A 25,668-nucleotide genomic window follows, 5' to 3' on the forward strand; every position below is an offset into this window, starting at 1 on the left:
CTGGCTCTATAGTCTTAGGCAAATTACTTCACCTACGTCAGCCTACCTTTTCCCATCTTTTAAAGTGGCATAATAGCAGCTACCCCTTCGGTCGGGTCCGTCGTCGTTAAATGAGTGAAGTGTGTCGAGCGCTGTAAACTGCAATAAACTGTGCTGTCACTGTTTTCCGGGACCACGTGGCGCCGACCCGGGACCCGCCACCCAAGGCTGCACAGAAATCTAGCCGCTCCGCTCCGACCGCCAGGGTGCGCTGTGACGCGGCTCGGGGCCTGGCGGGAGGCCGCTCTAGCCTCTGCCGGGAAGTCGCTGCCCTTACCTTCAGCAGGACCTCGCGCCTCTGGGTCCGCGCTTGCTGGCATCTCCGCTCAGTCCTCCAGCTACCCACTGCCTGCCTGCCGCCCACCATGGCCCTGCTGCACTCTGGCCGCTTCCTGTCCGGAGTCGCCGCGGCTTTCCACCCAGGCCTCGCTGCCGCGGCTTCTGCCAGAGCCAGGTAAGCAGGGGGAAAAGGAGCTGAGGCCACAGGCCTGCCCAGCCGAGCTGCCGGCGCCCCAGGACATCTAACCCGCCTTGTAGGCACACGCGGGCACCCTCACACACCAACTTTCTCCGCTCCCCTCTCGGATTCACAGGGGGCTGATGATTGAGCGTCCACATCTCACAATGACCCTTTGGGTCCTACATCCCACCGCTCCCATGTCCCTGGGACTGTTGGAGAGCATGCCAACGTGTTCCCCTGGGTTAGGAAGTATGTCCCTCTACAGCACCCGGACTCCATTAGGGGTTGGGGGCGGGGGTGGGATCTCAGTTTCGGCTCAGTTGGGGGTGGGAGCGAGGGGAGAGCACCCGGGCTGCGGCGTAGAGGAGGCCTCGCGCGGATTGGCTGCGGCGCCGGCTCTGCCTCGCGCCTATTGGCTGCGGGGCCTGGGGAGCGTGTGCCCTTGACCGGCAGCTCTGGGGCAGGTGGCGGGGCTCACCCGTAGAAGTCTCCCTGGGCCGCGGCAGGCTTGGGCGGACTGCAGCTGACGGCCGTTTGTGCGTCGGGGCAAGGAAGCTCAAGGAAGGAAGATTCTTGGGCTCTGGCTTTCGGGCCCGGCTTTCCTCTCTCATTCTGTGGCCTTGGCTCCCGGCATCCTCCCGCCAGTCGTCTCCTGAGTCACCAGTGACCCCTCCCCCAGCCCTTTGGCCCTTGGATCTAAGAGTCCGGGTTGAGTGACCCCCCCCTCCCGCCTTTTATCCCTCAGGAGGTCTGGCCGTAGGAAAGTTGCCTTTCTTCCCCTCCCGCTCGCTCTGCTTTTTGATCTAGTGTTTCTTCATCCCAGTTTCACAGAGCCAGGCACTAGACCTGTGCTAGATAGATACTGCAGTGAACAAACAAGCCCGAGGGAGGCGTCGGTGCCACTCAAAAATTCCAAATTTGTCATTTCAAACTGTGTGATGTGTTGCAGAGAAAAGGTTGCAGCCCATGAAACGAGTCAGTAATCCCTTCCTAGTGGAGAGACCTAAGCCAGGCTGTTTAATTCACTCAAGAAGCCGATTTGGGACAGTGTCCTTAATAACTCCCTAATCAGGAACCGAGTCTCCAAAACCACCGCAATCAGATATTAACTCTAAAGAGCGAAGCCTTGACCTCTCGGACGTGTCTTGGCCTTTTCGTTTAAATGCATACAGGAAACCTCTAAGCCGGCGGGACACTTTGTTCTTTCCAAACCCTGTCCAGGTTTGCCCAGGCTTTCCCGTTCTTCTCTCCCTGATTTGGTTCCTTCTTGGCCCACTGTCAAGCTGTGCTCTTTAAGGCCGCCTATCTAGTGGGCCAGAGTTAGGGAGGGCTTATCATTTATGCAGCAAATTTGGAGAACAGAAAGTAGTGCCTAAAATTATAGCCAAGTGACAGTCTGTTTCACCATTGTAAATCTTCTTGTTCTCTGGATTTGACTGGGTGCCCTCAGCTCTACTTACAAAGTGATTGGTGAAAATCCCCGTGGCTCTGACCTTTTAGTCATTCTTTCACTTTGACAGCCTGATTCTTTTGTGTCTTTTCCCCATTAGAATGTGAATTCCATGAGAGCAGAGACTATACCTACTACGTTTACTGTTCCGTCTCAGCATTTAGAACGTTGGCTGGCATGCCTTTCAAATGAAATATTTTAACTTTAAACTTTGCTTTTTAACTTAATGCAACAGAGACAAATACAACATTTTCACATTGTATCTTAGTTCAAAATCTAAACATAGGGGAACCAGAGTGGTGCAAAATGTGTACCAAAAGAGTCTTAAAGTATGTGAGCACCTGCAGTTGAGATGTTCAGGTTTAACACTGATGCATGATTGACTGATAGAAACAGGTGCCAGGCCTGGCTATGACTGTTAACTGTTCAGACAGCAAGAAAGTAAGAACCTCCTTTCCTGCCACTGTGGATGTGATCTTTACCTAAAGCCAAATGGTAAAGTTGGAAAACATTTATAAAAAATAAACTCAACTGGTTGAAGTTTCTTTTTTCTTTTTTTTTTTTAACAGCTCGTTCTAATACAGTGAAACCTTGGCAGTTGGTATTCTGAAGAACTGGGTATTTATCCTATGAAATACTTTATTTTCATACTTGAGTCATTTAAATGAACTAAGTTCAAGTGTTTCATATAGCTGCATTTTTTATACAGAAAGCACTAAACATTTAACCTTTCCTTATTGTGCTGTAAAAACACAGTAACATGAATTGAGACAGAGTCACAGGACAGTGAAGAAAGGAAAATATGCTAATGTATTTTATAGATGTCTGTTGTTATTTAATTCTAATTATTTAATTTGTAGTGAAATAACTGAAAGAGTATCAGGAGACCCTTTAAAAGGCCATGTACAGTAGTGGTACAGTAACCAGTAAGAAGATCACAGTTGTAGTATCGTCTTTGCTGTTTTTAGTTCTATGATCATAAGCAAGTTAATTAACTTCTCTTATTTTCAATTAAGAATCTCAGGGAAAGCATTTTTAAAACTATGAAGCACTAGATAGGCCTGCAGAAAGTTTTGCAGAGTTTTTGAGTTGGAGGTGTTTATCTGCATACTTTGCACCTGGCATCTTTTGGTTGGCTGGTCAGTATTGCTCAATGGCTGAAGTTTTGCACTTTTGTCCAAAGTGCATAGGTAAGAGTGCGTTGTAGGCCACAAGTTATCGGCATCGGCTTTGTCCCTGGAGCACTCTTGGTTCCCACTAGTACTCTCTTAAAAACAGAGTTCTTGCAGTGTAGGTACAATCTTTACCCTTTTAAGCAATAGAATAATAAAGAGCATAAAGGACTCAAACATCCTTACTGATGTAGAACTAAATCAAATGAAATACCCCTGCTCCTTTATTTAGATTAAGATTTAAGATTTTGAAATTCTTTTAGAATTCTTAAAAGATAGCACTCTCAGTGACTTCTCTGCCAGAAGACTCAAGACTGTGATTTCTGAAGAAATTTCTCTACTAGATAAGCTTTTTAAAGAACTTGACAAATAATTGCTTTTCATACGCTTTAATAAGAAGGGTGCCTTCTCCTTGTGGTTTAGGAGCAGTGCTCTGTCATTGTTGATGGAAGGCCTTGGAAATAGAACTGTGTTTTTAAAAGTGAAAATTGCTTACTAAAAGTTCTATGTCCTTAGGTATTCAGGGTGTTCCTTGCACTCATCATTTAATGATAGTGATATAGATGGGCAGATGGCTACATGTTTTCAGGGTCTGAATCATGGGTAGGATATAATGAAAGCTTTCGCCAGGCACAGTTCAGAAATTGCTTCGGGGTATCTGTTTCTTACTATTGCTTAGGTACTGAAACAACCTAGCAGCCTAGAACAATGAGAAAGAATGAGAAGGAATTTGACTCCTGGCAGGAGCGCTAGTAAGGAGGAAAATTGATGATATCTCCCAAGACTCCAGAAAAAAACTGAGTAGTAATCATTGAAAAGCAAGAAAGGCCTGCATTTGGTCATAAAGTTATAACTTACGCTCCTTGAATTTTTTTATATACTTGCCTCATCAGTCTCTGTACTACTGGCAAGATGGTTTAAAAAAATATATAGTAGTAATTACTTAGTAGCAGTGATACCAGCTAACATCAAGCACTCACTGTGTACCAGACCCTGTTTTTGAGTGTTTCACATTTAATAACTCCTTTCATCCTTATAACAACCCTCTGAGATAGGTACTGTTGTGCCCCCACTTTACAAGTAAGCAAAGTTGAGGCTTAGAGAAGTTAATTGATTTGCCAGTGCTCACACAGCTGGTAGGTGACTGAGCATTGGAATCCATGCTGTTTGCCCAGTCCTAACATTGCCCAGGGCAAGCTGTTAAAAGAAGTAAAAGCCTGGGAAATCTGAAAATGGAATAATCCACCCTTTGACAAGAGAGAATTAGCTGTACACACCAATTACTGCTCCAGAGACTGAGACAGTTTTCACCTTGTCAGGAGAGCTAAAATTTACCTCTGCGGCCGTGTCTGAACAGATATCCCGTGTGCCTTGTGGAGGAAAGAGGTATATTAGTGCTGACTGGCCTCAAGTTCAACAAGAGAACGATTGTTGGGAAAGAAATTTTAATGAAATAATAATAATTCATCAGGCTTTCAGTGTGGATAGTGTGCTGTGCTGTGCTGAAACATTTGATTAGTTAGGATTGGATAAATGATTACTAGAAAAAGGTGGGCTGTTTCACCTAAGTCATTGGGAACCTTGCTTCCCTAGCTTCCAGTTTCTACTGCAACACCCTAGGCTCTTTCTTACCCCTAGCCTCTGCTTAGACTGTCTTTTTCCTCCTTTCATCTGTAGCAGTTAGCTCTCAGTCACCCTCTCCTGGAAGCCTTCCTAAGCCTGTACTTCACTCCCCTTCCCAGGCTATCAGGCCCTTTCCTCAGGGCCCCCATGAATAATAATCTATGCCCTGAGCCTGTCTTCATCACTGTACATTGTCCCCCTCACCTCCACCCCCCAGCCTACATTGTCTGTAACTCCCTACTGGTCACTCCACTGGGCTAATCTGGTGGTGAGGGATTGTGTTTTTATACCCAGCTCTTAGCACACAACAGGTTCTCAGCAATTGATTTAGAGGTCATACTTTGTTTTCTATAATATGAAACTATAAAATAAAACCCTTTCTGTTCATTATCCCTGAAGGAAAATCTAGAATAATCTTTTTCTCAGAACAGTAATTTACCATGAGGTAAAACCTCAGTTTTATCCACTAATGCATCCATGCTGCCAGGAGTTTTATTGGGGGGAAAAAAAGATAGTGCTTTTCAGGGGTCAATCACAAAGATAGTTTTCGGTAAAAGATAGCCTGAAATTTTTATGTTTTCTGTAGCTATGATTCAATTTGGGGAAGGTCAAGTGAAAGTGTTGTTAGATGTCATTAATATTTGGTCCCTTGATTAAGATGAATGAAGGATTTTGAGTGCCAGAAAAGTGATCATTGCTTACCTATATGATCAAAACAACAACAAAATAATATAAACATATAACATGATTGTAAAGAACCTGGCTCTTTCAAATGTGCAGAACATCAAATTTAAAAAAAAACAACTTTGAGTTGGAAAATAGAAAGGAAAAAAAAAACTCATTATACCTTAAATTCTTTTGTTCACCAAATTGCTAGCCAAAACTAAGATTAATCTACTAAATTTGTTCTAATTTATCCTTAAATAATCAAAGACTTAAGAGTCAACATAAAGCATAGAGAAGTATTCTGCTTTCTAAAACACAGAATCTCTAACATCTAGACAGATTACACGAAAGGTAAAAAGTAACCTTTCATATTGTTGGTAAAATCACCAAGAATGATTGAGCAAAAACCTTATTAAAATGGCAACATATTCCGTAGCTTCTTTTCAGACCCAGTTATTATAAATCAAAACAAAATTCACTTTCTAAGGTTTGTCATGTAACACCACTTGTGGCGTCTCAGTTCACTGACAAGGGATTGAACCAGGCCACGGCAATAAAAGCCCAGAATCCTACCCGTGAGGTTACCATAGAACTCAACTCCCCTAAAGTGTGTCTCACTTGTTCTTTCACAAACTGACACTTTAGGATAGTCTCTCAGTTTCATTTCTGATAGAGTAAATCTTGGTAGGCCTATGCCGTATAAATAAAGGCTCAAAGGCTCTTTTGGATCCTCAGTAAATTTTAGGAGAATAAAGGGATACAAAGACCAAAATGTTTGAGAGCAACTGCCCACTGCAGTACTCTTGCCTGGAAAATCCCATGGGTGGAGGAGCCTGGTAGGCTGCAGTCCATGGGGTCACTGAGGGTCAGACATGACTGAGCGACTTCACTTTCACTTTCATGCATTGGAGAAGGAAATGGCAACCCACTCCAGTGTTCTTGCCTGGAGAATCCCAGGGACGGGGGAGCCTCTTGGGCTGCCGTCTATGGGGCCGCACAGAGTCAGACACGACTGAAGCGACTTAGCAGCAGTAGCAGCTTTAGGACAACACTTTTTTCCCTTGAAAAACAAAAACTTACAAATTTATTTCTGTGTCACTGTTGATCATAGTATAGTCTCAACCACTCAATAATTATAATCTTAACCAAAGTAACTTACATTTCACAGATAAAACAGGGGAGAGAGTTTATGTCAGTCCTACACAAGCATTTAATTAGGCTTAGTAATCAGCATTTCAGTATTTTGTCATACTTAGAAGTTATCTCTGTATCAATGATTAATTACTCTGTTAACTCATTATAATATGAATCCAAGATTTTAAGTTATTCAAAGATCTGAGAAATTGTCTTCGAGTATTCCAAAATTTACAGTTCTCCCAAAAATTCTCTCCAAAACCCATAACCCTAGTCTAATCATGAGAAGAACATCAGACAAATTCCAAAAGAGGGGCATCCTACAGAGTATCCCTAACCAGTCCCCACAAGCAGTCAACATCATCAGAATAAGGTATGTCTGATACTGTCGCAGGCAAGAAGAGCCTAGGGAGACATGACAACTAAGTGTAATGTGGTGTCCTGGAACAGATATAGAACACTGGGTAAAAACTAAAAAGTCTGAATAAATTGTAGACTTAATGTAGCAACCATTGGTTCTTTCATTGTAACAAGTGTACAATACTAATATAAAATGTTAAGAGGAAACTGTTGTGGGGTGGGTGTACAGGAGTTCTGTACTATCTATTCCATTTTCTCTAAATATAAACTGTTCTAAAAAATAAAGTCTGTTAATAAAAAGTAAAAGTATATTTTTACTGAGAACCTCCCTGGTGGTCCAGTGGTTAAGACTCCCTGCTCCCAAAGCAATGGCAGTGGCACCCCACTCCAGTACTCTTGCCTGGAAAATCCCATGGACAGAGGAGCCTGGTAGGCTGCAGTCCGGGTAGGCTGCAGTCCATGGGGTTGCTAAGAGTCAGACGCAGCTGAACAACTTCACTTTCAGTTTTCCCTTTCATGCATTGGAGAAGGAAATGGCAACCTACTCCAGTGTTCTGCCTGAAGAATCCCAGGGACGGGGAGCATGGTGGGCTGCCGTCTATGGGGTCCCACAGAGGCGGACATGACTGAAGTGACTTAGCAGCAGCAGCAGCAGCTCCCAAAGCAGAGTGCTGGGTTCGACCCCTGGTCAGGGAACTAGAGCCCACATGCCACAATGAAGATCAAAGATCCCACGTGCCACTGCAGAGTCCCAGTGCAGCCAAATAAGTACAATTTTAAAAATATATTAAAAAATATACTATTACTGTTAAAATTTTAAATTTGTCAAAATAAGAATTGGTTGAACACAAATTTACATTTTCCATGATTTTGGATGTTTAGGAGTGCTGTTGGGCTTCCTGGGTGACTCAGTGTAAAGAATTCACCTGCCATTGCAGGAGATGTAAGAGATGCGGCTTTTTTTTTTTTTAATTGAAGGATAATTGCTTTACAGATTGTGTGGTTTTCTGTCATACATCAACAACAATCAGCCATTTATTTTCAGGGCAGCAATGGAGAAATGGACATGGAGAACAAACCTATGGACAAAGTGGGAGGAGAGGAGGGAGAAGGGGAGATGTATGGAGAGAGTAACACAGAAATTTACAATACCATGTGTAAAACAGATAGTCAATGGGAATTTGCTGTATGACCCAGGGTACTCAAACAGGGGCTCTGCGACAGGCTGAAGGGTGGGGTGGGGAGGGAGATGCAGCTCTGATCCCTGGGTTTGGAAAGATCCCCTGGAGAAGAAAATGGCAACCTACTCCAGTATTCTTGCCTGGAGAATCCCATGGACAGAGGAGCCTGGTGGGCTACAGTCCCTGCGGAATCACAAAGAGTTGGACACAACGGAGCATGCACCCATAGGAGTGTTGTTAGCTTCTTTTATCAAGTGAACTAGTGTAAATTTAGAAAAAACAAACCCACATAGAATAAAATGTATGCTTGTATTATATTAACATGAATAAATAAAATATATAGCTGGGTTTTTTAATCAAATTTAGTCTTATTTATCAAGGATTTAATTTATATGAACTTGAATTTCTAAAATGTTTCTGAGCTGTTTAAGAAAAATTGAGTCTAGCACATTTTAAGCACTAAAAAATCAGTTTCTGTAACAATTAGAACAGAGCACCTTTGAGGTTTTTATAATCTATTTTATCAGAGATAGAGTAATCTAATCAGTGTTTTCCATCTCTCGCCAGAGATGGAAAACATTTAACATTCAGACAGTCAGAGATATAACAAACAAAAAAAAAGACTTTCTGAATTATACATGGAGACCTTATATCTCTTAAGATCTGTAACTTCGGACTTCCCTGGTGGTCCGGTGGGGACACAGGTTTGATCTTTGCTCTGGGAACTAAGATCCTGCATGCCAAAAAGAAAAAACTATAACTTCAGTTACAGGTGAGGAGTAAAAACACACAATCTCAAGTCTTATTTTAAAAAAAGAAAAGGTGCAGGGAACTTCCCTGGTGGTCCAGTGGATAAGAATCCACCTGCTAATGCAGGGAACACAGGCTTGATCCCTGGTCTGAGAGGATTCTGCATGCCCCACAAAGCAGCTGGGCCCATGCAGCACAACTACTGAGCCCGCGTTCAAGAGCCCACACATGCAACTACTGAGTCCAGGAGCTGCAACTATTAAAGCCCAAGTGCCCAGAGCCTGTGCTCTGCAACTAGAGAAAGCCCACACACAGCAACAAAGACTCGGCACAACCAAAATAAACATGCAGGGACTTACCTGGTGGTCAGTGGCTAGGACTCCACACTCTCAATGCAGAGGGGCTGGGTTCGATCCCAGATCTGGGAACTAGATCCCACGTGCCTCAACTAAAGATCCTACATGCCACAACAAAGATCGAAGATCCCATGTGCCACAGCTACAACCTGGTGCAGCCAAATAAGTAAACAAATAAATAAAGATGCAAAACGACAGCAAACCAGAGTATCTGTCATCTCGCCCAATGGAGAATAGAGCTCTACTATCCATTTCCAGAAATCACTAATGGTCAAAGCATAATACCACATTCACAGTCTGTGTTGCTGACAACTGACCATAAAGGAACCAGAACCCCCAAATTAGTAGGGAGTGGGGAACAAGCTAGAGAAAGCTATTTAGGTGCGTTTCCCTTTTGGGATTCACTCTGGGAGTGCACTTCCCCAGCAAGGCAGTTCATCTGACCCCACCAGGTAAATCCACTGGGCAATGGTGGATGACCCCAAACACTGAAAGGATATGGTTTTTCTTTTAATTCTTATTTTTATACAACTTTTCAAAGGTTACTTTTCATTTGCAGTTATAACAAAATATTGACTATATTCCCTGTGTTGTACAATACATGCTTGAGCCTATCTTAATACCCAATAGCTTGTACCCCACTCCCCCTGCACCCCTGTATTGCCCCTGCACACTCTCCACTGGTGACCACTAGTTTGTTTTCTGTATTTGTGGGTCTGCTTCTTTTTTGATAGGTTCACTAGCTTTGTTGTATTTTTTAGATTCCACATGTAAGTGATATACCGTATTTGCCTTTCTCTGTCTGACTTAATTTCACTTAGCATAATGCCCTTCCAAGTCAATCCACATTGCCGCAAATGGCAAGATTTCATTTAAAGGATATTTTTTAAGGTAAAATCATGACTGATACAAATATAAAATGCTGGACATTGTTAAACATTTTAACTCAATAAGTAATAAGGAAATCAGTGCAGTGTTACAACCGGCTCTAAATACCTGGCAGTTCTTTGTCATCTCCACCACTACTGCCCCGACCTGGTTCAAGCCTTCATCTCTTTCTCTTGCTGGGTAAGGAACCAGATTTTTCAGTGATCCTTCTGCATTTCCTCTCCCTCTGCATTCAGTGACCATCTTGTGACCAGACAAGCTATAAAAATCTATTCACATCACTGTTCTTACCTGATGACCATCTGCCCTCCAAAAAAAAACTTAAATGATTCTGTATAGTTTCACTGCATCCAAAGTAGAGCCCAGCAATCTGTATGTTAGCAGGCTCTCCAAATGATGCCCTCAACAAGTTGGTAAACAGGCTAAAATGCAACCCCCTTGGTTGGGTGTGTTACATAACAACTTTACATTGGCCTTGCTTCCTTCTCTTGTCTCGTCATTTACCACTCAGCTTCTTACTGCCAAATTACTTGTGATATCTTTTGCCTGGGAATTCAAGTCAGGTTTGGACTGCATTGAAAGCATGTACATCCACCCTGTCCTCCCCAGGATGATTCAGGTGTCCCTGCCTTTTGTTTCTCAAAGCATTTGTATTGATATTATTGGCCTTCTCCACTCTTCAGCAACTGCTGTGACATCTTAGGTATTGTATTATATTGGTGTCTGTTGCTATACTGTATAGCATAGTATAGCAGAAATAGTAGAAGAAATAGTAGACATTTCTTGAAATGGATTTTTGGCAGATCCAAGTTGTCTCTGGCCATGGAAGTCTAGGTACTGTGACTGATATCTTATTTTTCCCATTTCAGCTCCTGGTGGGCTCATGTGGAGATGGGGCCCCCAGATCCCATCCTGGGAGTAACAGAAGCCTTTAAGAGAGACACCAACAGCAAAAAGATGAACCTGGGAGTTGGTGCCTACCGGGATGATAATGGAAAGCCTTACGTGCTTCCAAGTGTCCGGAAGGTAAGCTTGCTAGACATCTGTTTGATGGGGATAAATAACTGAAGGGCCCTCCTGAAGACAGACTCCTGGATTGGGAGTCAGGAGACCTGGGTTCTCGTTCTGATACTCACTACCTGAATCACATGTGTTATCTGGGGTAGTCTCCTTAGCTGTAAGAGTGAGAGGTTGGGACTATATGATCTTTTCCAAGATTGAACTTCTGTGATTATCTGTAAAACAGGCAGAGTGTAATGATGGTTGAGATGGTTGAATGGCATCACCGACTTGATAGACACGAACTTAAGCAAGCTCCAGGAGTTGGTAATGGACAGGGGGGAAGACTGGCGTGCTGTAGTCCATGGGGTCACAAAGAGTCTGACAGGACTGAGTGACTGAACTGAATTGACTATAATGATTAATCCTAAGGATGCACAAAAGGACCAAGAATTTAAACATTGTCTCTTGTTGATAGGAATAGCCCTTTATAGATGAGGGTTACCATTGTTATTTTCCATTTTTCCCATTTTGATTGCCTTAATAAGACGCAACTACCTAGGCATGCTCTGTCCTTTCATCCTATTGAACTATTAAATAATTTTATTTTGTTATATTTTTATTAGTAGTCTTTTTACTAGTTATCACAACTCTAAATAATGTAACTAATTTCCTTCTAACAACTTTTTAAAAGAAAGTACTTCCTTTCCATCTGCACCTCCTCTGATGAAATATCAATGTGCTGCTGTGTTTCTTCCAAACATGGGGTAGTGATGTGTTGTTGCTACAAACAGCAGAACTAGGCATCCTGAGTGGCAGTTACAGAAGCATAATTTTGGGTGACAGTAAAGAACCGCATTTGAGCTTCAGTAGGCTGGCTCAGGCCCTTGTGAGCCACTGCAGTAACAGAGCAGGGGCTGAAGGAACCACCAAAAGAAGAAATTTCTGAGTGTGTAGGAGTACAGATTAGGTGTCATCTCTCTAGGAAAAAAAGGACTTAAGAAATAGCTGTGATGAGAAGACTCAGAAAAACTGCTGGCTCCTGGGTCTCAGGTCGTGCAGGGATTACTTTTGTTCTCAGTAAGTCAGTTTAAAGTATTTGGCGTGAGGCTTCCCTGGTGGTCCAGTGGGTGAGAACCTGCCTGCTAGTGCAGGGGTCAGGGGTTCAGTCTCTGGTCAAGAAGATCCCACATGCCTTGGCACAACTAAGCTCATGTGCCACCACTCCTGAGCCCATGCTCTAGAGCCCATGCTCCAGAACAAGAGACACCACTGCAGTGAGAAGCCTGTGTGCCACAACTAGAAAAAGCCCATGCACAGCAGTGAAGACCCAGTGAAATCAAAAATTAATTAATTAAATTTTTTAAAAGACCTGGAATAAAAAGGAGAAGAAAGAAAGATTATCTGTCTGAACAAATTTTTTAAAAATAAAATTTAATTTAAAAAATTAAGTATTTAGCATGTGTTAACTATTGACAGAAGCTGAAACACTACCACATACTTTTGTATATTACCTCCTAACTCTTTACCTGAGTCATATCAGGGGTAGAAACAGCTGTTGAGCAAACTGAAATTCAAGGAGGTTAATAAATCACCCAGAGTCACACAGCTAGTAAGGGTCAGCCAGGCCTCTGACTCCAAAGCATGAAGATACGTGACTATAACTGTCAGCCTTGAGACTCCATGGACTATTGCCCGCTAGGCTCCTCTGTCCATGGGGATTCTCCAGGCAAGAATACTGAAATGGGTTGCCATGCCCTCCTCCAGGCGATCTTCCCAACCCAGGGGTCTCCCACATTGCAGAAAGATTCTTTACCATCTGAGCCACCAGGGAAGCCCTCTTAGATTGGCATATACCTTAAAATACTCCCCCTTTATGTATTCAGATTTGATTTGCTCTTGTGCATCCCGAGACTGCCATTTTTTGTTAAACCAAGAGATATCATATACCTACCCATTCACATAAAACCTAACTTTAAAAAATAATAAAATATGATTAAAAAATATAAAATTTCTGTGCTATTTATAAAATATATTCTAGTTACCCTTCTTCTTGGACAGTATCTCCAAACTTTTTAAAAGAGGCTTTACTTCCAAAATTTAACTTAGAAAACATTTTTTCCTTATCTAGGCGGAGGCCCAGATTGCTGCAAAAAATTTGGATAAAGAATACCTGCCCATTGCGGGGCTGGCTGAATTTTGTAAGGCATCTGCCGAACTAGCCCTGGGTGAGAACAATGAAGTGTTGAAAAGTGGTCGGGTAAGTAGCACAGACTCTGGCATCATACAGGGTCTGTTTTTAAATTTAACAGATTAAAGAAATCTGAAATAATTTAAACAAGAAAAGATGTATCACTTTGTGTGTGATGGCTGTTTGGAGGTGGCTACACTATGACTAATGTCTCTTCCTTTAGATAGTAAATTGGCACTCATTCAATAAAAGATTTCCTATAATACTAATTCCCAAAATGGAGTAGGAATATGAAAATGTTGTGATCTGACCAAAGATTTGCCACTGCTTTTGCTGTTAGTCTGTGTGAGCTTTTGCTCGTTTTACACTGAATGGCTTTTAAGAGTGCCAAACTGTGCCGAGTTTTAAGGCCTGAAGTTAGCGCTCTGACCCTCTGTTCCCACGCTTCAGCTTAGGTACAGGAAACAGGCGGAAAACAAGCCACAGGGGACTGCTGGGGCCAAGACAAGTCTGGCAGTCCTCTGCTGCCTCCTCACAGCCAGCTTGCATGTAGAAAGAGAACAGACCATGCTTACTTGTGAGTGTCTCCCTCCTCTCAGGGCAGAGAGCGTCGCTATAGCCTTGAGAGGATGCACAAGAGACTCCTAGATGTCTCCCCCCTCCAGTTCCCTGGGGGGGCCCTCTTTCTAGGAAAGAAAGAGGGTTTTACAAACAGATTCTTGTATGCACCCACAGAGAAAGCATAAGCCACTTCATGCACGAGGGATACAGCCGGCCAGCCTGACAGGTGGGCTTATGTGCATTACAGTTTACTTGCCTTTGAAGCAAATATATTTGTTAAATAGATAGATTTGTGTGCTTAAATATTTACTTTTCTGGGTAAGTCTGGGGGAAAACACACACAGTAGCAAAGCTAAACTAACACATCTCCCTTCCCTATTCCCCAGGCCAGAATAAATGGTTTATATAAGACTGGTCTAAGTCAGTACATCAGTTCATTAACTCCAAGAGAAGCATACACCCTCAACCGCAGGGTCATGTACTATTGATCGTAAGTCATGGACAAAATATGGTCTGATGGCTGTCTGTCAACCAATCACCTGTTGAAGTAAAGTGAAGTCGCTCAGTCGTGTGTGACTCTCCGTGACCCCATAGACTATAGCCTACCAGGCTCCTCCGTCCGTGGAATTTTCTAGACAAGAGTACTGGAGTGGGTTGCCATTTCTTTCTCCAGGGGATCTTCCCAACCCAGAAATTGAACCCAGGTCTCCCACATTGCAGGCAGACGCTTTACGGTCTGAGCCACCAGGCAAGATCCAACCACCTGTTTACCAGTCACTAAAATGTCTATATTTTTCTGTAATTTTTGCTTAGTCTGTGTTCCTTGAGTGAATTACAGCTAAGTATAAGACTGGCCTATCTTAAAATAACAGTTTAAATAAAATAACATCAGTTTCTCTTTTATAAATTGCCATGCCTCTGTCAGTCTTATTATCAGATCTACAGTTAGGTTTTTATTTCTATCATGCCGAAGTTTGCATAGGCAAATTTTGTTTACGAAAGAGTACATTAGCAGGGGTTCCCACCATTTAATGCACTGCCTCCCAGTCCAGAAAATAGACTTAGGTTTTGTACAGCATAGTACTTTGTGGTGCCTTCAAGCAAACAAACAAAAAAACCCTAACTGTAGTTTCTTCCTCATCCCCTAAAGTTGACCAATTTGAAGATTTACTGAGGCCGTTTCCCTGTTACCCAAAAGATATTTTCAGATTATGAAAACTCATAGGCTATGATTCATGTAATAATGTTATTCTAACATACTTGTTGACTTTTTAAGATGACTTGCTTTTTCATGTTCAGAGAGTCATTCGATTTCATCTAAGTCTAGATTCTATATATAAATCAGTCCTTTTTCATATCTGATTGAGGTGGGAGTTGTGTCCTGAGAATTTCTGCTACAACACAGTATGACTGACAATTTTCAGGCCAGGCAATAAGGAATTAGCATCCACATCAGCAAAGGCGCTGGAAAGTGGAGAGCCAGCTCTTTTGAGAACGTGTAAGAAGAGTCTTGCCTGAAGAATCCCAGGGATGGGGGAGCCTGGTGGGCTGCTGTCTATGGGGTCACACAGAGTCGGACACAACTGAAGCGACCCAGCAGCAGCAGCAAGGAGAGTCTATCTGTCACTTAGAAAATGGAATGAAAACAATAGTGCTGTTCTCTTGTTTCCAAATCTTCCCTTGGAAGGGTGTCCTCAGCTTCTGAAGAAGGAGGGGCACTGACTGTACAGTGCCTCTCTGTGGGCCTGAGCTCAGGTTGGGTAAGTCATGGGCCCATAGAGAGACTGCTGCACGTCACTGACCACTCACCTCTCTCCTTCAGTATGTCACCGTGCAGACCATTTCTGGAACCGGGGCCTTAAGGATCGGAGCCAGTTTTCTGGTGAGTCTGGAAACTCCTTCATGAAAGAGCAGTAAGACGGTCTGTAAATTAGGGATGATGGGGTTCCCAACTCCATATGTGTTTGACTTCTGACCTGGAAATAGATTTTCTCTTTCCACAAGGCTGGAAGATTTCCTGTTTTCTGATAAATGAAGTTTGAGGAGGGGAGGAATGGAATTACTTAGAAGAAACAATTATTAGAAGAGTTATTATGAAGTACAACTTACTGAGCACGTACTGTAACTAGGAACTTTTATATTTTAACATGTTTTATCTTCTGAGGGAGACTTAGTTAATGCCATTTTACAGAGGAAGAAAGTGAGCCCAGACAAATCCTTGGCGACACAGCCCAGTATAATTGTCGGAGCCTGAACCAACCCAGGAAGTCTCACTGCTGAGTCACCACTGTCTCTCAATCATAGAGAGAAGCTGACTTTCAGTAGAGAAAAACCTCCTCTCAGTAAAATATACTTTTTTTTTTTTGGCCTCTCCTTTCTTCATTTCTCCATTCACTTTCATTCAATCTTTTAGCAAAGATTTTTTAAGTTCAGCCGGGATGTCTTCCTGCCCAAACCAACCTGGGGGAATCATACACCCATCTTCAGGGATGCTGGCATGCAGCTCCAGAGTTATCGGTACTATGACCCCAAGACGTGCGGCTTTGACTTCACAGGCGCTGTTGAGGACATTTCAGTAAGTGTGGCTCTCAGGGCAGGAGGAGGAGGGAATAAGGAATTAACCTCCTTGTGGAGGTTTGAAGTCTCCCTACTTGAGTCCAATATCCAACTTAAAATACTGGGATGAGGGACTTCCTGGTGGTCCAGGGACTTCCTGGTGGCCCAGTGGTTAAGCCTCTCCATTCACTGCAAGATGTTATGGATTTGATCCCTGGTCGGGGAACTAAGATCCTTCATGCCATGTGGAGTGGCCAGAAAAACAAAACCAAGATGAGCTAATTCCCAGACCTCATGTTATCTTCGTTACTTATCAAATAATGGTGACCCTGTGCATTTCAGGTAAATGATCTCCTGTAAAGCTGCAGAGTAATCTCTTGGTCCTTGTTTTTTTAGAAAATACCAGCGCAGAGTGTCATTCTCCTGCACGCCTGTGCCCACAACCCCACGGGAGTGGACCCTCGTCCTGAACAGTGGAAGGAGATGGCGACAGTGGTGAAGGTGAGGGGGTGAACTGACCGGTGACAGTTCTGCATTTAGGAACTAGCCTTGGACGCTTCACTTGGCAGAGTCTTAACAGTGAGAATTAACCTCAAGGCTGCATGAGATTTCCACTCATTGTGTAGTCACCAGAAAAGAATTCCTCATTTGCATAATTAGCAGTTCTGTAATTCATGATACACTAGGAGTTTGAAAATAACCTTTTGTTCCTCAGCCAAGATGTATGGGATTCTGCTAAAACTTGTCTCTGGCTAGTCTGCACAGTTGGCATCGTCAGCCCCATGACGTCTGCTGCTGGTGCCTCCACTTGCCCTGGCCAGTGGTTACGTGGTCACCCTTTCATCCACTGTTGCACATCCCCTCCTGTCTGCCACTCTTCTCAGCACTGCCGTTAATTATTCACAGTGAGTCTCATTCTTCTACGAGAGAAGGCACTCGTCAAAGTTCCCAAGGAGGGAGATACCTATTGCCTCACATCCCCATTCTCATTCCTTTTGGTTTCCCCTTTCTTTCGATTCTGTCAAACCTAAGCTACGAACAGAATGAGACAGAGGAACAGCATTCAGAGAGCACTTTCAAGATGAAATGGTTATAATGAGGCCTGGAATAAGATGGCCTGCCGGAGTCACATTAGCCCCAGGAAAGGCTGAAGTTAGTCCTATGTTGACTGGACCAAAATAATTACCCAGACCACTGTGGGCCTTAGAAGAGCTTCCTGTTTGGACTTCCCTGGCAATCCAGTGGTTAAGACTCTGCTCTTCCAATGCAGGGGGCACGGGTTCAATTTCTGGTCAGGGAACTAAGATCCTACATGCTGCACAGGTGGGCCAAAAAACAAGGAAGCAGTTTTCCTGTTTGACCATGCAGCATTCTATCCAGATTGGATTATCTTTTCTTAATGTTTTCTTGAAGGCCTGTATCCACCAACATAAAAAATATATATATGTTAATACCTTAATTCTAGGAAAGTTAAACATCTCCAAACTGACACCTGGGGACAAAACTGTTGAATCTGAGCAAGGCAGGCATGGTCCCGATAAGCACAGGTAAACATCTGGGGCGTCTTGGGAAGGACTCCTAAAGCTTTGGCCATCTTTTCTTTCCTTCCCAGAAAAACAATCTCTTTGCATTCTTTGACATGGCCTACCAAGGCTTTGCCAGTGGCGATGGTAACAAGGATGCCTGGGCTGTGCGCCACTTCATCGAACAGGGCATTAATGTTTGTCTCTGCCAGTCCTATGCCAAGAACATGGGCTTATACGGTAAGCTAAAGGACTGAGGGTGATGTGCGTTCTGTTGAGATTGAAGAAGTGCTGGGAGAGGGGGCCGCAAAAGTGTAGAGTCGAGGGGGGAGGGATTGCACATGAAGATGTGTTTATAACAAAGAGTTATTTTTGCAGTGCTTCTAATGGAAACATATAAGACATAGCAAATTTAATCATGATTGCCTTTATCATTTTCAATCAGAGAACCAGAAGACGATCCATGTTGTCTTTTCAGGTGAGCGTGTGGGAGCCTTCACTGTGGTCTGCAAAGATGCCGAGGAAGCCAAAAGAGTTGAGTCCCAGTTGAAGATCCTGATCCGTCCCATGTATTCCAACCCCCCTATCAATGGGGCCCGGATTGCCTCCACTATTCTCACCAGCCCGGATTTGCGGAAACAATGGTAAAGGCGATTTGCACCTCCCCAGCCATCTGCCTTTCCCACCACTGATCCTTCAAAGCTCCCTTATACTTGGCTTATAGGGACATGCAGTTATCACTCAGCTTCCACAGGTGGAAGGGGAAGGAGAGAGGAGTATGCATTTTGTCAGCACTTTTGAACAGATAAATTGGTTTTCCGCTGTAAGAGACAGGCCTAATTCAGAAACAGCAGTTCTCTGTAGTCCATTATCTCCATGTTGAGTAAAACCTGCCTTCTCCTAAACTGAAGTGTCTTATGTAGGAAAACTTTCTTCCGAATGTTATATCTTTTGTTTTTATCCTAATAATAGCAAGCATTGAATTGGTATTTCTGCATGTTTTATATTATCTATACTATCTGAATCTCTTGGCACCTGTGCTCTAAATTAGTGTTATTCAGAAAAAAAAGACTTTTTTAATCACAATCCACATAAAACTTATATCTTACATCATCACCTATGTATGTATGAATATATAACTGAAACTATATACATATATATACTATATACGTGTGTGTATACACACACACACACACACACAGCTTTCAAAACTCAGGATTTGGTCTTCCTGAGCTATACTCCAATTTTTTTTTAAATGCCAGTTGCCCCCAACTGTATTGAGTTTATGACCTACTAATGGGTCATGGCCACAGTTTAGAAAACATTGCTGTAGATCAGGGGTTGGCAAACTATGTTCTACAGATCAAATCTAGGCTGCCGCAATTCTAATAAATAACATTTTATTGGCACACAGCCCTACCCTCTTCTTGATGAATTTGTATGGATGCTCTCATATCACAACAGCAGAGTTCAATAGTTGTGACAGAGGGTTATACAGCCCACAGAACCTAATATATTTATGATCTACCCCTTTAGAGAAAGCTTACCAAACCTTGCTCTATATAATTCAGAGTCTTGGAAGATGTGATTTGTTATGTAAGAGTTTATCCTGTATAGCTGATTAGCTGAGAGGTAGATCCCTAAGCAGCTAATGGGATAGAAGAACTAAGTCTGTAAGAAACTTCATCCTCAGCTCACCTGGACATCATGTGAGAACTATTTTTTCTACCTTAAATTAATCCTGTGAACACTGAGGGTAAATAGAGTCTGGTTCAGGATATTTCAGATATATGCTAGGCTTACTAAAAAATCAACTACTTTTTAAATTAGAATTTTATTTTTTTCCTTTACAAAATTATTGTGTGATTACATTACAGAAAATTTGGGCAAGTCACTATAACCCAGATTTTGTTTTTCCCTTTGCCTGTTATTATTCCTATTGTAACATTAATAATATGTCTATATATTTATTATATGTGTGTATATATTAGATATATATGTGTAGGGTTGGTTTGTTTTTGTCACAAAGAATTATAACCTTTTTTCTTAATTTTTAAGTGGTTTTTAAAAAAGATTTCCATGGTCCTTAATGGTTATCAAGATGTTTATTTTTTTTTTAACGTGTGCATTTCAATATTCATTTTGAAGTCTGTAGTGATTGGAGAAGGAAATGGCAACCCACTCCAGTGTTCTTGCCTGGAGAATCCCAGGGATGGGGGAGCCTGGTGGGCTGCCGTCTCTGGGGTTGCACAGAGTCGGACACGACTGAAGTGACTTAGCAGTAGCAGCAGTAGCAGTGTACAAAGATGACAGAGATACTGTGCTAGGTGACTAAGATGTCTGTCCCTTTGGGGAGTTTATAATCTAGTGAGAGAGATAACATGTATAGCATTGATACAAGACAGATAGGATAAATGCTGAGTAAAGGAAGAGCTATTGATTAGTGGGAAATGAGGAAGGATGTGATGCAGACAGCATCATTTGACTGTGCCTTGAGGAGAGAGGGAGCTCTTTTCCGAAGGGAGGCGAAAGGAAACTTGGAGGGAGAGATGTGCATGAGGATCAGCATAGGCGCAGGATGTGCTTTGAACGTGGCAAGTGAGTTTTGTGGCAGAAACACTGAGTGTAAGGAGGATGGAAAGGGCAGCGAAGCTGGGAAGGAGCAGATCAGGAAGTACTCTGATATTGTAAGAAGCCAGATCTTCATTCTGTGGACAACAAGGATCATGGATGTGACCCTTGGAAGCAGTGGTTGCTGAGGTGGCCCTGCATCTAGCCATTTTGTGTACTCAGTGCCTTTAGGGCCCAGGCTCAAAGTGAGTGGAACTGGATGAATAGGACTACAGGAAATTTAAAATCAAATGCCATCCTTAGTGGGGCCAGGGGTTCCAGCTCCAGCCAATAATCGCACTGCCAATGCAATGCTGCCAGCTTCTTGTTTTTTAAGAGAGGCTGCAAATCTACATCTTTATGTGCAAGTGCCAAATTTAGGAATCTTTAACTGGGTCAGATAAGTCACGACTAAGACTCTTATTTGACCTTTGGTTGGTAACCTGTAACCTCTGTTCTAACTCTGCATGACACTATCATAGAGAGATGGTTTGGAAAAGTGAACCCATGAGAACAAGGAGGTAAATTCTTCACAGTCATCTAGCTGGTAGGAGCCCACAAGAATTGCCCAGAGCTCCACAGGAATGGAAAAAAAGGGTAGATCCTGAGGAAGGGGGAGACTGTGTCTTGAATCCAGAGGACTGCTTTCTTTGCTCCCCCAGATGGAATTAGCCCTCTCTTCCAAAGGCTGTCTTAACGCAGCACCTATTGGTTCATGGCTTGTCCTGCTTTGTTCCATAGTGGGTTGTTTACAGGTGTGCCCCGGCCGCGGGTGGCGAGCCTTTAAAGGCAAGGGCCAGGTCTCAGCCCTGCCCTTCTCCTCAGCACTTAGACATGGCTGGGCACATGGCCATTTCACAGCACACTGTCTGAACTGTGAAGGTGGCAATGTTTCCTCCATCCATGTTAAAGAATAAGGTAATATTTTACTGTTTAATTTGAAGGTTTTGCCCCTGCATAAAAGATGGAGAGCCTTAGCCCTCGTAAGTTTTAGAATGATTTATTCATTCTTCTTTTTTTTTTTTAATTTGAAAATCTAATTGGCTTTATTAAATAATTCATAAATTGGGCAGTATCCATCTGGTAAGTAGAAAGGCACTCTGTTCATTTTCCTTAATAACTCCATTATGTCAACTATTTTAGTTGCCTGATCATAGTGTTTCTGATATAAAGCAGAAAGCTATCAAATAGCTTTCTTCCCAGACAAGGATTTGGTCAAGAACAGAGAATTGAGGCACCCTTGGGGGGTACTCAAGGGAGGTATTAATAAAAGCACTGAGAGCTGGCTTATCTGTCAGGGCTTGGCCAGAACTGAGCTACATCTTGGGGGATTTTTTTTTACAGGTTGCAAGAAGTGAAGGGCATGGCCGACCGCATCATCAGCATGCGGACACAGCTGGTGTCCAACCTCAAGAAGGAGGGCTCCTCCCACAACTGGCAGCACATCATTGACCAGATCGGCATGTTTTGTTACACAGGCCTAAAGCCTGAACAGGTGGGTAGACTCCCGTTCCTCTCCCACTGACTAACTGATCAGTCCTTGCAAACCAGAATTCCTCAGGTCACCTGTGTATTTAGGATTACTCTGCTGCTGCTGCTGCTAAGTCACGTCAGTCGTGTCCGACTCTGTGCGACCCCATGGACTGCAGCCTACCAGGCTCCTGCATCCATGGGATTTTCCAGGCAAGAGTACTGGAGTGCGGTGCCATTGCCTTCTCCGAGGATTACTCTAGGAAGAAGCATTCATTTCGTCTTATTCTTTGTTAGTCGTTTATCTTTTGTTAGTACTTTACCTATCTGTTTACTCTGTGAGGTTATAAACTTCTGAAGAACAGAGCTTGCCTTGGTCATTTTTATGACCAGCACTGTTTCTCAAAAGATTCCAGAACAAGCAAGAGCCTGAATATTGATAGGAGAAGTAGCTATTCCATAGCTAGATTCTGGATCCATTTTTCTAGAAATGCTGAATCTAAGATTTTTTTCACCTTTCCCTACCTCAGAATTCAACATCCTACTTTAAGATAGCTATTTATTCTTCTTTTGTTTTAAGCTAACACACCAAACTCTAGGAATGGGTTTAAATGAGAAAACAGAGCTTCTGTTATTTTTTTTCTGTTCTAAACATTGGCTAGTTGTGCTGTGCCAGGGCTGGGGAGACCACCCCCCCTCAACCAGGAAGCACCCACACACTGTCCTCTCTGCAGGTGGAGCGGCTGACCAAGGAGTTCTCCATCTACATGACAAAGGATGGCCGCATCTCTGTGGCAGGGGTCACCTCAGGCAACGTGGCATACCTTGCTCACGCCATTCACCAGGTCACCAAGTAATTCCCCTGGTCAGCAGGAACAGAGACAACCTTCCTGTCTTCAGCCTCTGCTGTTATGAAATCCACATGGAGGAAGAGGGAGGGTGGATGGTGGTAAGCGGATCTTTTTTTTCCATCCACAGTACTTTAAAACTCAGCGATTGAATGTGTTTCTCAGAAAAGAACGTGCAGTGAAATAGGGCGGAGGCACCTGTGACTGGTGTTGGGAACTTTGTGGCTGTAAACCAAACTCATCCTTTATTTCCAGTTTTTCCACCAGAGTTTACATGTACGAGAAAGCCCAAAAAAAAAAAAAAAACCCTGTCAGTCACACCATTGCAATATTTCAGAAGCTTTAAGTGAAATACCTTTTGGTGTCACGGGTTTCTCTGTAGAACCAGCCTGAAAACAGCACCTGTTAGAGGCTTTATGAAAAGATGAAGTTCTAACATGAGCAGTCAGCCTCATGTTTGTCCTCCCGTGACTGAGCAACTTGTCAACAAACTGTATTATGGAAATCATGTTTTACAGCGAGTCTGCTACCACTGTAGTGGGAGAAAATAAAAGATGCTCTTTCCCATCTTATTTAGGGAAAAGAGAAAGAAGGCTTTTCTTTCTAGTACCTGCAGGATTTTAATGTTCCTCTTTTCTCCCTAATCACTGCTGTTCCTTTCCTCGGGCCCAGAGATCTGTAACTAGCCCAGATATTCGTCCTGTCCTACTTCCTGAGTGACCATCAATCCCATCCCATAGGATTTATTTATTTGAAGAACGAAGAACATTATTTACTGCTCATCCCAATACCCTCGCTTTTCTTGGCAAAGAATAGCAGAGAGTAGGTAAACCGCTTTATTTTGGCATCCTCTTCAACGTGGGGACGTTGCCTCTGCCCAGCTGGCCCTCATCCCTTTGTGCAGTGTGGTTGTGCAGTCAGTCATCTCATCAGGAGTCAGGCCATGCAGGGTAGAACCGGGAAAGAGGATACTCTGGGCTTCAGTTTTAACCCTTGTGTGCTGCCAGCTGGGCTCAGGCTTCACCCTCTGGAAAGAAAACCACCATTTGCTCTAATCATGTAGACTTGTTGCAGCCTGGTTTCTCTGTTACAATAAAGTTACTGTAGACCCAACCTGTCTACCATGTTATCTTTTTTCCTTAATGGGATGAAAAGGTATGAGTGGGTATATATCCCCGGAATCTAGAATTGTGTCCAGGTGACCATAAGCCAAGAGATGTTTTAGCTGTTTCGAATGTAAACTAAAGCCACATCCTAGGTGTCATTCCTTATATCCAGTCCAATAATGTTGAAAATGTGGGTATAATCGTTTGGACCTTGGGGGAACAAGTAAGTGGAGTACCTCAAAATCCTCTGGATATAGGCAGTGATGAGATGACGGGGAAGTGGCAACTTCAGATGTCTACAGGATTCAAGTAGGTAATGTAAATAAATAGTACATGTAAAGTAAAAAAGTAATGTGAACTTGACGTGAAATGCTTATTGGTGACCAGCCAACGTCCTCAGAGTGAGACATAGAGAAGTAATTGACAGGTACTGTGAAAACAAAAACCCAGGGTTGCAGGTCTTCATTTTTTCAAATAAAATGGAAATCCTGATTTTTTTTTTTTAGGAGGTCTATTGATGCTTAAAAGCTGGCAACTAATTCTTTTTTTTTAATGACTTATAAGCAAGATGCAAACTAGATCACCAGCCTCTACCATAAAGTCACGTACTCCGTCAGCAAACATCCCAAGGTTTTCCTGTCACCTTATACTTCATGCCAGGAGCCATTCACGACAGGACAGCTCTGGACGGACAGGCAGTGGAGCAGGGGTCAGGCCCAGAGCCCATCCACAGAGTTTTGATTATAGTTAGGAGGGGAAAACGGGCTCACCTTGGTCCTTCCCCCTTGCATCTCCTCACTCTCTGAGAGACACAGTGCATAATGGGCTCATTCCCGCTTCTTGGCTCTGCGTGTTCCTGTTGCTAATGGATACCCCAGGTGATGAAGGGTCAAGTGAATGGACTGACTCACTGCATGTCTTTGGGAAGGTATCTTAAATGGGTAAACAGGCAACGGATTAGTCAGCGGCTATGTAAAGGAGCTGACTGCCTATCATAGAAGAAACTGCTTAAAGTCGCCCTGTCTGGAGCCAAAGTGGTTGAAAGTTGGCCATCAAGACCTCAGCTGGAAAAGGAACTTGACCACGCAGCCAACCTTGTTATTTTTAAACACATGCATTTCCAGCTCACCCTGGACTAAGTCCTATTCCTCACGAAAAAGTCATGCAGGGTGTGAACCTGATGTTTTTCTGACAGTTCAGTCTGTTTGCCATCAACCTTTTCCTTGCTTCCTACTAGAGTCTAAGATGTTAATGTTCTTCCACTTGATAGAGGAGGTGGTTTGCCTGCCCAGAAAGAGAAGTCATGCCTTTGTTTCACTATAATTTAAGGCAAAATAGTTCTCAAATCTGGATTTTTAAAATATTGATTCCCCGGTCTTACCTCTGGGCATTCTGGCTCAGTATGTCTGAGGTAAGGCTTGGAATTTGTTTTTTTAATAATAATAATAAACTTTCTAGGTGATGCGGAGATACAGCTGACCCATGGGCCAGCCATTGGGTGCTATTAGACCAAACTGCCCTTCTTACCTCTAAACAACCAAAGTCCAGCTCATTCAACCAACTTGAGAATTTTGTTTTTGAGAATTTTTTCCTTACTCCTAGGCTGTTGAAATTTTTTTAATTAGTTTTTATTGGAGTATGTTGATTGGAAAAATTTTAATAGAAATTAATGGCTCATTTCTATCTAATAACTGAAAGACCAACTTTTTTTTTAAAGTCTTACAA

The 25,668-nt window shown here is 42.9% G+C and overlaps 1 protein-coding gene across 1 annotated transcript; it reads left to right on the forward strand.

Annotated features, from left to right (window-relative positions):
* Positions 1 to 216: 216 nt before the first annotated feature.
* GOT2 (glutamic-oxaloacetic transaminase 2, mitochondrial) lies at positions 217 to 23,950 on the forward strand. Its single transcript, XM_010861831.1, has 10 exons — positions 217 to 493; positions 10,949 to 11,105; positions 13,210 to 13,338; positions 15,653 to 15,712; positions 16,244 to 16,405; positions 16,783 to 16,887; positions 17,999 to 18,149; positions 18,388 to 18,553; positions 21,864 to 22,014; positions 22,724 to 23,950. The coding sequence occupies exons 1-10, from the start codon at positions 405 to 407 to the stop codon at positions 22,844 to 22,846; spliced, it is 1,293 nt and encodes a 430-aa protein (XP_010860133.1). The 5' UTR covers positions 217 to 404; the 3' UTR covers positions 22,847 to 23,950.
* Positions 23,951 to 25,668: the final 1,718 nt, after the last annotated feature.

The sequence above is a fragment of the Bison bison genome, unplaced genomic scaffold (assembly GCF_000754665.1).
Source record: "Bison bison bison isolate TAMUID 2011002044 unplaced genomic scaffold, Bison_UMD1.0 scf7180017864473, whole genome shotgun sequence".
NCBI classification, from domain to species: domain Eukaryota; kingdom Metazoa; phylum Chordata; class Mammalia; order Artiodactyla; family Bovidae; genus Bison; species Bison bison.

Bases quoted from the DNA above. Each gene is read 5' to 3' on its own strand.
- GOT2 (XM_010861831.1), top strand. From the start codon at position 405: ATGGCCCTGCTGCACTCTGGCCGCTTCCTGTCCGGAGTCGCCGCGGCT. The intron at 11,106-13,209 runs GTAAGCTTGCTA...TTCCTTATCTAG, and splicing joins TGCTTCCAAGTGTCCGGAAG to GCGGAGGCCCAGATTGCTGC. The intron at 16,406-16,782 runs GTAAGTGTGGCT...TTGTTTTTTTAG, and splicing joins GCGCTGTTGAGGACATTTCA to AAAATACCAGCGCAGAGTGT.